Source organism: Heterocephalus glaber, unplaced genomic scaffold (assembly GCF_053883595.1).
Source record: "Heterocephalus glaber isolate CG9 unplaced genomic scaffold, H.glaber_assembly_v1.0 deba00000943, whole genome shotgun sequence".
In the NCBI taxonomy this organism is placed as follows: domain Eukaryota; kingdom Metazoa; phylum Chordata; class Mammalia; order Rodentia; family Bathyergidae; genus Heterocephalus; species Heterocephalus glaber.
In genome coordinates this window covers 11,065,779-11,082,480 of record NW_028258175.1, presented here as the reverse complement: position 1 = coordinate 11,082,480, position 16,702 = coordinate 11,065,779, and the positions used below count along the sequence as shown (strand labels likewise).

At 41.5% G+C, this 16,702-nt stretch overlaps 1 protein-coding gene across 1 annotated transcript in view; it reads left to right on the top strand.

Annotated features, from left to right (window-relative positions):
* The window catches only part of LOC101712192 (acyl-coenzyme A synthetase ACSM2A, mitochondrial), a 29,066-nt gene that overhangs the window by 3,972 nt on the left and 8,392 nt on the right, over nucleotides 1-16,702 (top strand). Inside the window, exons 3-9 of the mRNA XM_004855836.4 lie at nucleotides 1,759-1,969; nucleotides 2,163-2,370; nucleotides 4,799-4,942; nucleotides 10,793-10,949; nucleotides 14,069-14,148; nucleotides 14,362-14,485; nucleotides 16,213-16,293. Of these exons, the coding sequence (XP_004855893.1) occupies nucleotides 1,759-1,969; nucleotides 2,163-2,370; nucleotides 4,799-4,942; nucleotides 10,793-10,949; nucleotides 14,069-14,148; nucleotides 14,362-14,485; nucleotides 16,213-16,293 (1,005 nt within the window). The remainder of the gene's footprint in view (nucleotides 1-1,758; nucleotides 1,970-2,162; nucleotides 2,371-4,798; nucleotides 4,943-10,792; nucleotides 10,950-14,068; nucleotides 14,149-14,361; nucleotides 14,486-16,212; nucleotides 16,294-16,702) is intronic.

The following is a 16,702-nucleotide window of genomic DNA, read 5'->3' as shown; positions in this document are numbered from 1 at the left end:
CATTATACAGTATATTCTTGTATCAAAATATCACATGGAACTTTATACATTTACATATCAGTTTAAAAAATAAATTTAAGGGCTGGGGGTATAGGTCAGTAGCACTGTGTGTGCTTAGCATTCCGGTGGCCCTGGGTTCAACCCCAGCACTAAAAATGATGATGATGATGATGATGATGATGATGATGATGATGATAAAATACAGTTAAAATGACAAATTTATGTTATGCATATTTTATCACAAGATAAAAGAAAACAAAAATTTTAAAAAGATAAAGATAAACAATCTTAAGAACATTTCTGCCTTTTTCACTCTCATTCTCTCACAAGGAAACAGTGACATTTCCCAGAAGGAACAGTGACTGACAGAATAGAGTGAAGGCAGGGGTCAGTCAGAGAATCCGACCATCCTCCAGTAAGACAGACATCAGGACACTAGCAGAAATGCAAAATGATGCCACTTTTCTCATTAAATTCCTTGGTTGTTTGGGTAACATACTTTTTCATTAGCACATGTTTGCAGTACATAGTAATTACAATTATCATGGGGAGTTGGTACATGGATATATCACTTCTCCATTTTTTCTCTCTCTTTTTCTTTCTTCGTTCCCTATGCCTTCCTTCCCTCCCCTCCCTGCTCTTTCTAACTCTTGGTCCCCTACCCATTTGCAAAAGCTTCATTTTCATCATTTTTCCCTTCCCTTCTTCTTTTCCATCCCCTTTCCCTCCCCTCCCTCTTTCTTCCCTCCATGTCTTGCTCCCCGATCCATTTGAAAAAGACCTTCCTACTTTCTCTTTACCTATCTTGTATTTTGCTTTTCATTTATATATATTTTTTTAGTTTCTCATATAACAGAAATCATGAGATATTTAAGCTTATGTGTCTGGCTTGATTCACTTAATATTATAGTCTTGCATCCATTTAGCTACACATGCCTCAAGTTTATCCTTCTTTATGGCAGAGTAGTGCTCTGCTGTGTATAAATACCATATTTTCTTTACCCATTCATCTGTTAATGAGTATATGAACCATTTCCAAGATTTAGCTTTTATAAATTGTGCTGTTATAAACATCAGTATGTATATATTCCTGTAATATGATGTAATTAACTTTTGGGGGAAAATATCTAGAAGGAAAATACCTGGATCAACTGGAATCTCTAATTTTAGCTTTTTGAGGACTCTCCACACTGATTTCTGTAGTGATTGTACTAGTTTATCTTCCTACCAACAATGCAGAAGAGTCCCTTTTCTCCACATCCTTGCTAGCATTTTTTATTATTTAATTTCTTGATGATAGCTACTCTTTCTGGGGCATATTTTTAAAATTCTATTCATAGTAATATATAATGGGTATATCAATATTATTTTTAAACACACATTTTTAAAAATCTGTTTTAATTTCTGATATAAGTATTAATAGCTATAACCCATATAAATAAAGACCTCTTGAGGAGTTTCAATAATTCTTTTTTACTTTCTTACTACTACGGATTGAACCTCACACTGAGCTACATCTCAACTCTTTTTATGTTTTATTTTGAGACAAGGTCTTTTTCTAAGTTGGGCTCAATCTTGTGATCCTCCTGTTGCATCCTCCTGAGTAGCTGGAATAACAGGTGTGGCCCACTACCATACCCAGCTCCATACTTTCTAAGGGTATGCGGGAGTCCTGAGATCAAGGTGCTTACCAAGCCCCCCCACACACACTGTGTCCACATCCACTCACCAGCAGGCCTCTCCTCTCTCCACCCCCAGGCTGGCAAGCGACCTCCCGGCCCAGCCCTGTGGTGGGTGAATGGCAAAGGGGATGAAGTGAAGTGGACCTTCAGAGAACTGAGTGAAATGAGTCAGCAGGCGGCCAATGTCCTCTTGGGGCCCTGCAGTCTGCAGCGTGGGGACCGCGTGGCAGTAGTCCTGCCCCAAGTCCCTGAGTGGTGGCTGGTGACCCTGGGCTGCATGCGAGCAGGTTGGTGACTGACTAAGAGCAGGGCACCCCCTCTTGTGAAGGAAGGAAATGGAGGGCAGCAAGCTGGGTCCCCCTCTTCCCAAAGAACACCCTCCAAAGAGTGCACAGCCCCCCTTCCACCTTGGGTGGCCACTTCCTGAGGGGGAAGGCCAGCCTCCTTCCCAGCACTTTCAAAACCATTTGGCTTCTCCAGGCCTCGTCTTTATGCCTGGAGCTATCCAGATGAAATCCAAAGACATCCTCTACAGGCTCCAGGCATCTAAAGCCAGGGCCATTGTGGCTGGGGACGAAGTGGCCCATGAAGTGGACGCTGTGGCATCTGACTGTCCTGCTCTGAGACTCAAGCTACTTGTGTCTGAGAGAAGCCGGGATGGGTGGCTGGACCTTAAGACATTACTGAAGTGAGTATCTATGTGTCTTGGTTAGGCTTTCTCCCACAGTGGAAATCAAATCGAGTGGTCTGGTGCAGCCACTGTACTGGGATGGGGGCTGCCCATGGAGCAGAGTGTGGGACTAGACAGACTGAGGAAAGGAAGAAAGAAAAGCTGTAAGGAGACGTTTCAGGGGTTTGTGGGGTTTGGTCTGCAGGGACCTTCTGAGGAACATGTCAAAGACTTCCCAAGAGTTCCCAACAAAGTGCTGACAGCAGTCACTGACACCTGCAGGCTAGAAGCTGCCCTAGTGGAGCATTATCTGCCCCCTACTGGGCTGCACACTCACATGAAGAGCAGGCTCAGAGACCCAAGCCATGGTGGTGATGTCATGGACGAGTGAGTTTGGACAATAGAGATGCACCACATTCTGTGCCAGATTTGAGCCCATTTATTATAGCCAGTGGCCGAGGGGGGCTAGCACCCAGAAAGTTTCCTCAACAATGGGAAGCAGTTTGATTTCTCTTTTTAAATCATGCTTTCACTTGAGGAGGGCTCAAGGGGGAGCAAGTGGAATCTTACAGAAGCAGAACCATGCCAGGTTAGTGGGGGCAAGAGGAAGTTTCACACACACTAGGTGAGCTACAGAACATCCTGCAACTGCAGCAAGTTTACTGCCAAGCAGGATGTGGGGGCTTTGGGGGCTTTGTTCATGTGCAAGCACTTTGTCCAAGAACAGGTACAAAATGGCATTGAGGCACAAGATGGAGTTGGGTTGGCTATCACAGTGACAGAAAGACCTGGGGTATAAAGAGAAGCATTGCAGTGTAACTAGAAAGAGCAAGGTGATAACATCCAGGGATGGAAACTCAGCCTAAGCTCTTCACTGTGATGACGCTCAGATCAGAGGTAAGGTCTACAGCATGGGAAGGGAAACCAGAGTTGAATGACACAGGGCTTTCTGTGCTTTTGCTACCTCTCCACCCCATCCCACAGCTTTGCTTCCAAGGACAATGGCCCTTCCAAAAGCTTATGGCAAGCCTGACCCAATCAGCTGAGCAGAACAGTGCATGCATTTAATCCCAGTGTTCTGGGAGGCTGAGGCAGGAGGATTACAAATTTGAGCCCAGCCTGGGTAACTTAGTGACTTAGTGAGATCCTGTCTCAAAATAAAAAATTTATAAAGAACTATAGGTGTGGCTCAGTGTGAAAGACCTGGGTTCAATCCCCAGTACTGGGGGGAAAAGAAGTCTTTGTGATGCATGACCTTTAAGATAAGTGTCAAAGAAAAAAATGTGATACCAGCTTTCAGAGACTTAAAATCAAGATGCTAGAGACATCTGAAGATGAATAGGGGGTTCCAGAGAGCAGAAGAGGGTGTTGGTAAAGCACCATGAATACCAGTTGCCTACCTCCTGTGGACCTAGCATCATCCTAGGGCTCAACAAGTAGCTTCACATTTATTAAGTTCCTGCTGTTCATTTTGTTTGTGGTAGAGTTAACTTTCTTAATTTCTTTGTGAGACAGGTTTTATTGATCTCATTTCACAGATAAGGAAATTGAGTCTCAAAGAAGTTCAATAGTACATATGAGCTGTGATTTTTAAAATACTGTAAATGTTTACATTTTTAAATTTTATTACAGTAAAAGACACATTGCCATTCATCCACCTCAAAATACTCCCCCTTATTTCAAACATACTCATACCATTGTTATTGACACTTGCTACAGCAGATCTGGATGTTCTGTTTCCTGAGTGTCTTTAGTGGTGCTGTCCTTGCCCTTGGCTTGCTCTTGTTAGCTAACTTGATGTCCTGAATTAATTTAAAATGTTTACCTTTCATGTCATTTTGATTTTGGAAAAAAGACAGAAGTCACGTGGTGCCAGATCTGGTGGATGAGGTGGATGAGGACACACCATAATATTTTCACAAGCGTGCTTTTCCATTGGATGGCACTTGGCAGCCCCAGTCACCATATTTTTTATCCTGTCTTGTAAAGACTCTCATGAAAGAGGACTTCCAGAACTGCTTCAGAAAGTGACAAGAATATTGGGATGAGTGTGCTTGAAGCAAGGGGCAGTACTTAGAAGGAGATTATTGGTAATGTGTTTTTTACTGTAATAAGGGGTTTTATTTGAAAGTTAAACATTCATCACGTATTTTGATTACCCTTGACATGGTTAACTAATTGCCAAACCTAAATGGTTTCCAAACCCAAATATTACTTACTCAGAATTCCATGATCTTATTTGCTTAAAATATGTACTAATACAATTTTTTAAAATTAATAATAACAGAAGTAACCCTGTGATCTTAACCACTCAGTCAGTAGCCTCTCTTCTGAAATGAATCAGCTGACTTGCCCTTGTTAGCCTGGGAGCTAGTGGAGAAAAACGAGTCACAGTGACATCTGGTGAACATGCTAGATCTAAGGTGACAGTCTGTATCTCCTCCAGAGAGGCCTCTACTACTCATCACTGTGTGGAGTCAGGAAGCCAAGAAGCGGCTGCCATCTACTTTACCAGTGGAACCAGTGGCCTCCCCAAGATGGCGGAGCACTCCCACGCCAGCCTGGGGCTCAAAGGCAAGATGGATGCTGGGTAAGCTGAGATCGTTTCCTCTGCAGAGAGCTGCGGGAGCAGACTTTCCTGAGTGAAGATCTGATTCTTCTTTGGCACTTCTGAGGGAGACAACTGGGAAGGGAGGCTAAAGGGGCATGGTTTTACATTCTGCATATCAGGTGACCTTCAGAGTGATGTGTCTGCTTCAAAAACACAGATCTCAAAATCTCCTCCATGTTTTGTGCCCTGTGCCTAGAAGGGTGAATGATTAGCAAAAAGGTTTATATTCCTTTTCCCAAGACTAATCTCTAGTTTGTATTTTTGAGATGCTGACAATTTTCTTTGATTCTACAAATGCAAATTATGGGGCAGATTCATTGAAGCAGAAGATATAATTGGATGAATTAGGTAAACTGAGATCTAACTAGGGATCTTTAGGATATTTTTCGGTAGGTCTTGTCTGCCATGTTAATTTATTATTAGAACAGGACAAATATTTTAATGCAAAAATTTTACAAAAACGTAAATGTTCTTTCAGAGCCCATAGTATCAAAATTAAATTAGTGTAAATTATTTAATAGTTGAGCTATAGTAAACTGCTATTTTTAAAGGATGGTAGGATAAATTACTTAAATATAACTAAGATTTCCACCCCTCAAGATTTGATACTATTTTTAGCTCTAGAGCTAAAAATAGTACTCATTTTCAGGAAAAAACATATATTATGATAACTTTCTGTCACAAGGAAATTCTTTGTGTTCAGCCTAATTCATTATTGATTTAAGACAGGAAGACAGGCCAAATACATTCTCTACTTTCTGTACTGAGGATTGAATCCAGGGTTTTGCACTGAGCTACATCTACACCCTTTAAAATTTTTTTTTCCATTAAGTTTTTTGGTACATCTTAGGTAATAAAATACAATCACATTCATCATTGGGATCTTGTACCTTTACATGACATATCTTGGTTCTTATTTTTTCCCCATTCCCCTGCCCTCCCTTCACCCCCTCCACCCTTCCCTATTTACAAAGACTTTGTTTCCATTTTTTTTCTTTTCTCATATTTTTTCTTTTCCCTTCTTTCCTTTCCCCTACCTCTCCCACTTTCCCTACTCCTTTAGAACTTTTCTTCCTATTACACAATATCAATTCTACATTTTAAAAATTACAATATCAAAATTTAGAGGACATTACCACAGATTTTACAGAATTTAAAAGGATATAGAAAGCATATTACAAAAACCTTTCTTGAAATAAATTTGACAACTTCTAAGAAGTACCTTGGAAAACAAATTAATGAAACTGACTGGGGAAGAAATATAAAATTTGAATAGCACCTATTAAAGAAAGTATATTCCTAGCTTGAAAACCTACCTATATGACAACAACAGACTCATGTACATTTTAACTGGTAAATTATATCAAACATTTAAAGCTGAATAAAGAAGGAACACGTCTCCCCTCATTTTAGGAAACCAACATTATGCTACTACTAAAACTGGATAAAGATAATAGAAGAGAAAAGTATGACCATAAATAAAAATTTGTTTAACAAAACAAACTATTAGAAGTCAGATCTGGCAGTATGTAGAAAGTGGTTTTGTTATAGGGATGGCAGTGTTCGTTCAGCATTGGAAGATCTACCCCCATAAATCATCATTTTAACAAAGGAAAGGGGAAAAGGCATATGATCCTATCAGTACTTGCAGAAAAAGTATTGGACTAAATTCTACAGCTGTTCAGGAGACTAGAAGTAGAACAGAACCTTCTCAGCAGATAAAAGACATGTACTCCATACTTCCAGCGAGAACACCTTATATGAAAGGAAAAGATACAATGCTTTCTCCCTAAGGTGGGGAACAAGGGCAGATATGCTTACTCTTTGTCTGTCCATTAAACTTTGAAACATAGGCCCAAACCAAAATAGTCTGGCAATAAAAAGAAACAAATAGCATAGGATTGGCAAGGTAGAAGTAAAATCTCTATATGTAGATGAAATGATCATCTACAGAGAAAATACTAAGGAATCTCTAGGAGCCCCTAGAACTTGTATTTGAATTTAGCAGGATTAGAAAACACAAAGTATATATAAAAATTCAAATCTATGTATACTTGCTATAAATGAAGAATTGTATATTGAAATTTAAAGGTATGAAGGAGTAGAAAGGACCTGGAAAAGTAAAAACAAAACAAAAAAAAACAGTGTTGGAAGACATTTATTACCTAATTTTAAGAGTTCTTCTAAAGCTACAGTAATCAAGACAATGTTGGTATAAGGAAAGACATATAGATCAACGGAATAAAACAGAGAATCTAGAAATAGAACCACACATATATGGTCCACTGATTTTTGAAAGATCATTTAACATTAACATTTTATAGAACATAAATTCAACTCAAGAGCAGAGGAAAAGATAATGTTTTCAACAAATGATACTAGAACACCTGGTGTCATATGTAAAAAATTAACCTCAACCCTTTATTTCCATGCATAAAAATAACTTGAAAGGATCTATGAACCTAAATATGAAAGATAAAACTATAACACTTTAAGAAGAAATAATAAGGGAAAATGTTCATGAATTTAGGGTAGGCAAAAATTTCCTAGGATACAAAAAACATGATGTATAAAAGAAAAAAATTGATAAATGAGATTCCATCAAAATTTAGAACTTGAAAAGACTTTAAGAAAATGAAAAGTAGTCCTTAACCAGAACATATTTATAATACATATAACCTATGACCAGAATACATAACGAACCCTTACAGCTCATTAATAGACAACCCAATTAAAAAGTAGACACAAGAAGATGATAAATAGCCAGTACAGCACAAGGAAAGGTGTGCAATACTAGAATCAGAAAAATACTAATCAGTACAATAACAAGATCATATTGTACACTCATTAGGGAGATGAAGTTAAAAGTTTTAAAAGAACAAATGTCAGTTTAGGTGTGAACCAGTTAGAACTTTCTAATACTGCTAATGTGAATGTAAAATGGTAAAACCATTTTGGAAAACAATATAGAAATTTCTTGTATTACTATTAAGAATCAACAGTTCTGTTCTTAAGTTTTTACTTAGAAATGAAAACACGTGTTCACAATAGATTTGTACATACAGGTTGACTGTCCCTTATCTGAAATTCTTGGGACCAGAAGTGTTTCAGATTTTGGTTTGAAATCCATCTGATCTGCAAAGAGGATAGCTACTCCTGCTTTTTGGGGGGTTCCTGTCACATGGAGTATTGTTTTCCACCCTTTAGCTTTCAGTCTATGAGGTTTTTTTTTTTAATTAAGTGTGTTTCTTGCATGCAGCATATTGTTGGATCTTGCTTCTTGACCCATTCTGCCAGTCTATTTCTTTTGATTGGTGAATTGAGACCATTAACATTGATGGTTATAACTCATAAGTATTGACTTATCGTTGTCATGACTTTTTCTTTTTGTTGCATTCTCCCCGTTTGCATTTAGTTTCTTGTCATGCCTGATGGATTCATTCTGCTGCGCTTCCTGGGGTTTTGATCCTCATTTTCTTTTCCTAGAATATTGTCTAAAATTTTTTGGAGTGCTGGTTTTATATTCATGAAGTTCCTAAGGTGCTCTTTGTCATGAAAGTATCTTATTTCTCCATCCATTTTGAAAGATAGTTTTGCAGGGTACATCAATCTGGGCTGGAGGCTGTTTTCCTTTAGGGCTTGAAATGCATCACTCTAAGCTCTTCTTGCCTTGAGGGTTTGCATTGAGAAGTCTGCTGTGATGCTGATGGGCTTGTCTTTGTATGTGATTTGTTTCTTTTCTCTAACTGCTTGTAGAATTTTGTTCTTCTGTTGGGTTTCTGGAATCTTAACTATTATATGCTCAGGTGAGATTCTTTTTTTTAATCAAGGCTAGTTGGAGTCCTACATGCCTCACTTATCTGTATGTCAAGTTCTTTTCCCCTGCTTGGGAAGTTTTCTGCCATCACTTCTGTGAACAGTTTTTTTATGTCATCTGCACTCTCTTCTGTTTCTTCATTGACTCTGATCAGTCTTATATTATTTTTCTTTGCATCATATAGCAGGTGCTGGATTGATATTTCATAGTCCCTTACTATTTTAAAGAAATATTTCTTTTCCCGGTCACTAATTGCAATCCTGTCTTCTCTATTTGAAATTCTGTCCTCACATTGGCTCATTCTACTGCATAAACTATCAGTGGAGTTTTTAATCTCCTGAATATCTGTTTGCATCTGTTTTATGGATTCCATTTGTTTCCAATGCTGGGATTCAATCATGTTCCTCAGCTCCTCTATTTTTTGGATCTGTGTCCTCTCTAGATTTATTAATCATGTCTTGCACTATGGGCACAATCTCTGCTGTTATCTGAGAAATTATTTCTGATTTCTTTTTTTCCAGATCCTCCTTTGTTGCCAGTTCAGAGAGTCCAGGTGGTTGAGCACCAGAGTGTTCCATCTTGTTGCCCTTTGGGGTTGCCTTGGGTGATCTGGAAGTCTGGTTTTGAGACTTCTTTATGTGTTTTCTCATTTCAATAGATGTAGCCTGCTGTGCCTTTGTTGAGGCAACTTTTTGTTCACCCAGTGGTCTTCAATTCTCAGCAAGCCACAGAGTTGCCTTTTCTCTGCTGCTCACCAGTACACCAATTTCTGGGTTCAGAAAGGTGGCCTTTTGGATCCCTTTGTCTGACTGGGCCTCTGGCTGGGGCCTGTGCACACTTGGGATGACATCTAGGTGTGCCACTGGCTAGGGCCCCTATGTAGCTGTTGTCTGGGAGGGTCTTTGGCTGGCGACTGTGGACCCCAGTTCCTGTTGCGTGAGCAAGCTTCTGGCTAGGGTCTTGCCCACCTACTGATGGTATTGGGGTGAACCTCTGGCTGTTGCTTGTGTGCCTGTGCAGCTCTTTTCCAGGCAGGCCCTTGGCTTGGGCCAGTGTGCCACAGCCTCTGGTCAGAGCAGAGCCCTGGCTGGGGTCTGCTTGCAGTCGCACTGCTCAGGTCCACACTGCTGCTTCCCCAACTAATGTGATCTGGTGTGCCTTAATTGCAGAGATTTTCTTCACTTTTCTGGTGGGCTTTAATTTTCATCAAGGAGCCTCAAAGAAGCCCTCTTTCTGTTGTTCACTTCTACTCTATCTTCTCAAGCTCAGAACAATGTCCTTTATGACTCCTGCAACTCTGTGGTGTGGATCCAGGTACCGGCTCAACACAGCCAGCCAGGGGCAGGGGGCTGCTAGCAACCACGCAGTTCACCTCCACAGTGCTCTGGGGTGGTGGTATGGTGGCTCGAGAGGCTCACCTCCTTGGTGCTCTGGACTATTTTTTATTTTTGAGACATAGTCTTGCTACATTGCAAAATTGCCTAGCTAGGCTCAAACTTGGGATCCTCCTGCCTCGGCCTCCTCCAGTGCTGGGGTTACAAGCATGTACTACCACACCCAGCTGCCAAATATCTCTTATTCTGGTCTGAAGAGAGAAAGAAAACAAGTTTTACCCTATACAAGACCCTCACATCTGCCAATGCAGTTCATGATGCTTGGAGAAAACAGAGCTAAAGTTCTACTTAACCAAACTTGACCTTTGCAAGGCCCCTGTAAAAATGTTCATCTGGATGTCTTGTGTTAGTAAACTTTTCCTGGGTGGTTACCATATGTCAAACACTGTAGTAAGTTTGGGGGATAAAATGAAAATGAGGCCCAATTATCTGTGAACTCTTATCTGCTAGAGTCACACTTTCTAAACACATGGTCCCTCTTGGTGCAGAATGCATGGACAGAGCACCTTTGCTTCCCCTGCCTACTTACCCTGGTATACAAACACACCTACCCTTCCCTTCCCACATATCTCAGCATGCACTCCCCTGTATGTTCACGTGCTCCATCTGTGTCCCCAGCACATGGACTGGCCTGCAACCCTCTGACCTAATCTGGACCATAGCAGACACAGGCTGGATGGTGAACATTTTGACTACACTTCTGGAACCTTGGGCTTTGGGAGCATGTACATTTATACATCTCTTGCCAAAGTTTGACCCACAGACTGTTTTAAAGGTAAGAGAAGACCCAGTTAGTGTGGTTTGGTCAGAGTGAACCCAAATTCTGCACAATCCAATTTATTGCAGTTGGCTTCCATTCATATACTTTTTGCTAGATCCCAGCCACATGAGTGGGCAGTGGTTGGTGAACAAGATGGGAATGGCCCATGATGTCATGGTGCTCATGATCTCAGAAAGGAAACTAACACATCTGTGCATGAAAGGAGTGTGTTCATGTGATAGGCTTTGTAGGTTGTTTATTCTCTCAACACATATTCAACGGACTCTTCTTCCTGTGTCAGATATCAGATGGGTGGAGACAAGCCCCATGCAAAAGAGGGGTGGAATATTGGAGGTGATGCCATCTCCCTCTCCTATGTACACGTATGTGATGTTTCCTTTTTTATTTGCAGATAATATAAAGTCCTCAACTTACGAATGTTCAGTTGCAAACTTTCACAGATACAAATGGACCTCGCACTATGAACATGTGTAGATGTAGCTCACATATCTGCCACACATTGTTCCAGTGGTACTGCTATGTGCTCACTGTACAATGGGACAGTGTACAGTAGTACAGTGCTCAGTCAGAGCCCAGGATGTCCAGAAGAAAGAGGAAAAGAAGTGGTGATGTGGACGGGACTGATAGGAAGTAATATACATTGTATATCTGTGTCAAAAGTGTATAAGACCCACTTTGTCCCACTTACAAATGAATCCAACTTTCAAACATTCTCCCAGAATGGAACTCATTCATAAGTCAGGGACTTATTATACAAGCTGAAGGTAAAATGCTTAGAGTGCCATCATCCCAAAAGTATGGCTTGAAAACCATTTACCTATGTTAGCTTGGGCTGCTACAATAAAATACCATAGACTGTACAGCTTAAACCAGTGGTCTCCTCCCTCTTTGGCACCAGGAACCTTTCATGGAAGACAATTGTTCCATGGGACAGAAAGAAGGCTGGCGGTGGAAAGTGGGGGAGTAGAGGCAGAATAATTTCAGGATGATTCAAAGGAGCAAACAACCTCAATCCCTGAATGCTCACTTCACATTAGGATTCATGCTCCTATGAGAATCCAGTGCCTCTGTGGATCTGGAGGAGGTGGAGCTCAGGCAATGATGCAAGTGAGGGGAGCAGCTGTCAGTACAGAGGAAGCTTCATTCACTTGTGCTTTCCTCACATTTTATTTAAATGGAATCGGACCATAAGTTTATGTGACTGGCTTCTGTCACTCACTATGTGAGATTAGCCCATATTGTTGCATGTGTCAGAAGTTTGTTCTTTCAAATTGCTGTATAGTATTCCATTTTAGCAGTCTATCACAATTTTTTTCCCATCCTATCACAGATAGGCATCTGGTGATCTTCAGTTGAGGGCTACTTTCTAGGATGAATTCTGAAGGACATGTAGCATTTCTTCCTCTGTGGAACTTAAGTGAAATCCACAAACTATAGCTATTCACTCCTATGGAGTAACAAGCAATAAAAATGGCCTCACTCTGCTTGCAAGATACAACCAACATTGGACTCCAGTTATGAGGAATCCAGTGAGGCGACTGGGCCATCACCTTCCTGGCCTGGGGACTTATGAGGGGTTGGGCCATCACCTTCCTGGCATTCCTGGGCCTGCAGATCTCTGTAGCAGTAGACGGCCACCCACATCTCCATTTGGCTGCAACACAGGCCCCCCAGAAGCAAACTAAAACATGAGTGATGTCTTCAAAAGTCAAAAAGTTTGGCATGGTCTGGGATCTCTCACAAGAGTCTCTTCAAATGATACTGTTATTCTCTGCTACTTTCCAAAAAGAATTAAATCAGCTTTTGTTGAGCTCCACAAACAAAACATAATCAAAACAAAGCATAAAGCTGTATAAACAAGACAAAAGATGCAGACAGTTGTAAAATTATAAAGTTCATTGAGAAAACATAGATTGGTGGTGTGGGAGAAAATAACCAAGGAGAAGTTTAGCAAGTAAGAAGGTAATTGCAAGTTGAGCTTCCTGAAAGCCAAAGTGATGAGGGATATAGGATGATTTGCATAGATCATACTAGCTCATCAAGATCACTTGAAGGAAATGATTGCACGATGCTCTTGTGTCAATATTTTTTGTAGACATTTTGCTTAAACCACTCTATTGGATTCTGCACAAAGCAAAGCCTGGGATGAGTCTGATATTACCTAAGGGGACATGCGGCAAATACCATTTCTGCCACCTGCTGGCTATGTGACCTCAAACAAGTTACTTAACTCTAAGTTATAGTTTTCCCTCCATAAAATTGGGATGAGAATATATACATCCGTAGGTTATTGTGAGAATTCACTGATATAGCACAAGTTGTGATAAGTGTTTAGTCATAGTCCTTTTTCGTAGCATTTCTTTTGAAATGTCTATAAATACTTTTAACTTCCCAAAGCCCTTTTTGCCTCAATTCTCTCCCAGAAACATTCTGACTGGAAATACCCTATAATAAAGCTGATTTCAAGCCAGGTCTGGTGGCACAGGCTTATAATCCCACACTCTGGGAGGCTGAGGCAGGAAGATTGCAAGTTTGAGCCCACCCTGGGCAACTTAGCAAGTCTCTCTCAAAAAAGAAAAAAAGATGGGTTACGTACATGTACCAACTCCCCACAAGGAATGTAATCATCATATACTGCAAAGATGTACCAAAAAATAAAGCAAAAGGACCAGGAGGTGGTTCATTGTGAAGGTCCTGGGTTCAATCCCTAGTGCCTAAGGGTTGGGTGGGGGGGCTTTTATCAGAAGATTCACGAAGTTGACCACGATCACGTAGCTAATTTGTACGGCATCTACTACTCCCTTGAAGACTTGAGGAATGTGTTTATGAGGGCAAATCTTACATGAGCAGCCTACCAGGATTTCACTGAAAGGCTCCAAATTAGTCCTAGCCCTTTTTGCTTTAATGATAGGTATTGGTTTCTCTGTTATTTGTGTCCTGAGGTTGTGTGGAAATTGTAAGGTTCATTTACACTCAAATAGATGCAGAAGACAAGCTAGGATTCCAATCTGGACCTCTATGCCTCCCTGGCTCATGAGTGTACCCACTGTACATACAGGTAAGCTGGGCACCTGCCCTAGTGACCGACATCTCACCTGTCTCTGTCCCTCCAGGTGCTGTCCAGCTATCCCATCAACAGCATGGTGGGTGCCCCCCTTGTTTACCGGATGTTGCTACAACAGGATCTTTCCAGGTGATGAGGCTGGGAGGTGACAGGGTGGGTAGGAGTCACTAGGCCCATCCCCAGGTCTCCCTCACATACATGCATCATGTTTGTCTGACCCTCTGAACATAGGTGTCCCCAGGGAGCCAGGCCCACTCAAACCACCCAGAACCCAGCTGCAGCCCTAGGCAGGCTTTGGTTCCTGGCAGGCTAAGGCAGAACACTTCTCTCTCTCTTCTTCAGTTATAAATTCCCACACCTAAAGAACTGCTTCACTTCAGGGGAAACCCTGCTTCCACAAACTCTGCAGAACTGGAAGGCCCAGACAGGAATGGACATCCGAGAATTCTACGGCCAGACAGAAACGGTACCTGTTCCCTGGTAACTTCGGGCTGGGCACGCCTGCTCGAAGGTCACTTGGATAATAAACATATTAGTCACCATTTATCTTTCACATATTTGATAACCATTTATTGAGCATCTACTATGGGAACAAAACATGGCAAAGCTCCTGGTTATGTGGGAATTACATCCCATTAGGGGAAGGATACAATAAATTAAGAAGCAGATGACCTGGGAGGTGGTGGAAAGAGCTATGGAAAAAGCCAAGCAAGTGAAGTAGGGCAAGGGGCTGGGGTCTTACTCCATTTGCTGTTTCTAGAATATCCAAGGCTGGGTAATTTATGAAGAAAAGTGGTTTAATTTGACTCGTGATTGTGCAGGCTGGAAATTCCACAACTGGGTGGCTACACCTAATGACAGCCTTATGCTGCTTCAACTTGTGATGGAAAGCAGAAGGGAAAGAGGGAGGACACAGTTACTAACAGCTCATTCTCATGAAAACTGATCCAGTTTCGAGAAAACAAGAACTCCTTCCCACTAGAAAGACCCTAATCGCTCTCAGGACGTAATCATCTCTTCAAGGCTCCACTTCTCAACACCACTGCAAGGGCAATCAAACCTCAACACGAGTTTCAGAGGGGACAAATGTATTCAAAGCATGGCAGCTGGTAATACAGATGTGGGAGTCAGGAAGGTCCTCTGTGATGGTGTCACGGAGACCTGAGGTGATCAATCATGCTAGGCACTGTACTCAGCAGCTCAGACTGAAGCTAGGGGTGGAGAGAAGAGCCCGGTAGAGCCCACCCTCCCTGCCCAGCTGTCCTCTTGAAACTCTTGGGGACCCATGTGCATGCTGGATTCACAGTGCTCTGTACTTCACTCCTTATCAACCACGCCAGGGAAACCCCACCCTCTCTCTCGCTCCCTTTCCTAGTACTCCTCCTCGGAGGCCCTAACCCTCTCACCTCCTCCTCTCTCCTCCCTAACCTCACACATTTCCTGAGCTTGGGCCCTCCTGGCAGAGCTGCTGCTGATGGCAGTGCTGTGAGATGGAACAGTCAGAAGAGCTTTGCCAATGCGGCTGAGGACAGTGGGGTGTAGCAAGCGCACCCAGTCAAGGGCTGCAGCCACTCGGGGGGAGGTGTGCTGGACCCCAGCAGGGTCCATCTCCATCCAAGCAGAATTGGCCCATGGGAAGCAATTCAGAAGCATCTTTTAGGCCTTACACACTGCTGACCAGTAATTATATCTGTTTAAAAACTTAAACTGACACTTAATGTTCATAATGATTGCACATGTTTATGTGGTACAGTGTGATATTTTAATACGTGCTTACAAAGTGTCAAGATCAGAGTTTTGGTGTACCCATTGTCTTAAGCATTTATCACTTCCTTGTGCTGGGAAAATTCTTTCCTCTAGCTATTTTCATATATAGTAAATTATTGTTGATGGCAGTTGCCCCACTGTGTGGTAGAATCTAGAACTTACTCCTCCTAACTGTATTTTTATAATGTGGTTGTTGGTTCCTCTTCCCTGGGGAATAATCAGTCTAGCTACTTTCTGAACAAATGTTTAGCGCAGGCCTTAGGACTGGGGTTCCAGAAAAAGGGATGAGCCAGGGAATGAGGTGGGAAGTAGCCACCAAATGTGAGCCAACTCAGAACCATGCAAGAACTGCACAAGTGAATCCTTTTTTTCTGTAGCTTCGTGCTTCCTCCTGAGGTTTACTGATCTGCCTGTCACTTTCCACAGGGGCTGACCTGCAGAGTTTCCAGCACAATGATAGTCAAGCCAGGCTACCTGGGAACAGCTTCTCCCTACTATGATGTGCAGGTTTGCTGGGGGCACTGAGGAGTGAAGGGAAATAGAGAAAACACTAATGGCTAGTAATTTATTAATTTCATTGTTCATTGAATTAAAATAATACAAAGTAGAGATAGTCAATTGTTTAAAAAGATGGAAGGAGGGAAGAAGGAAAGAAGGGAGGGAGGAAAGGAAGAAAGAAAGGAAAAGGGGAAATTATATTCTTATCATCCAGAGAGAACCATTGTGCATATGAAACAAATTGACCATATATATATACATATGTATATATATATGTATATATATGTGCTTTAAAAACAAAACTATGGATGTGTCTTGACATGACATTTTGTAACTTCCATTTATTATTTAACAACCTTGGGTACCACCTTTCCAGGTGGATTAATGCCAATCTACAGCATGAATTTTAATGACTAAA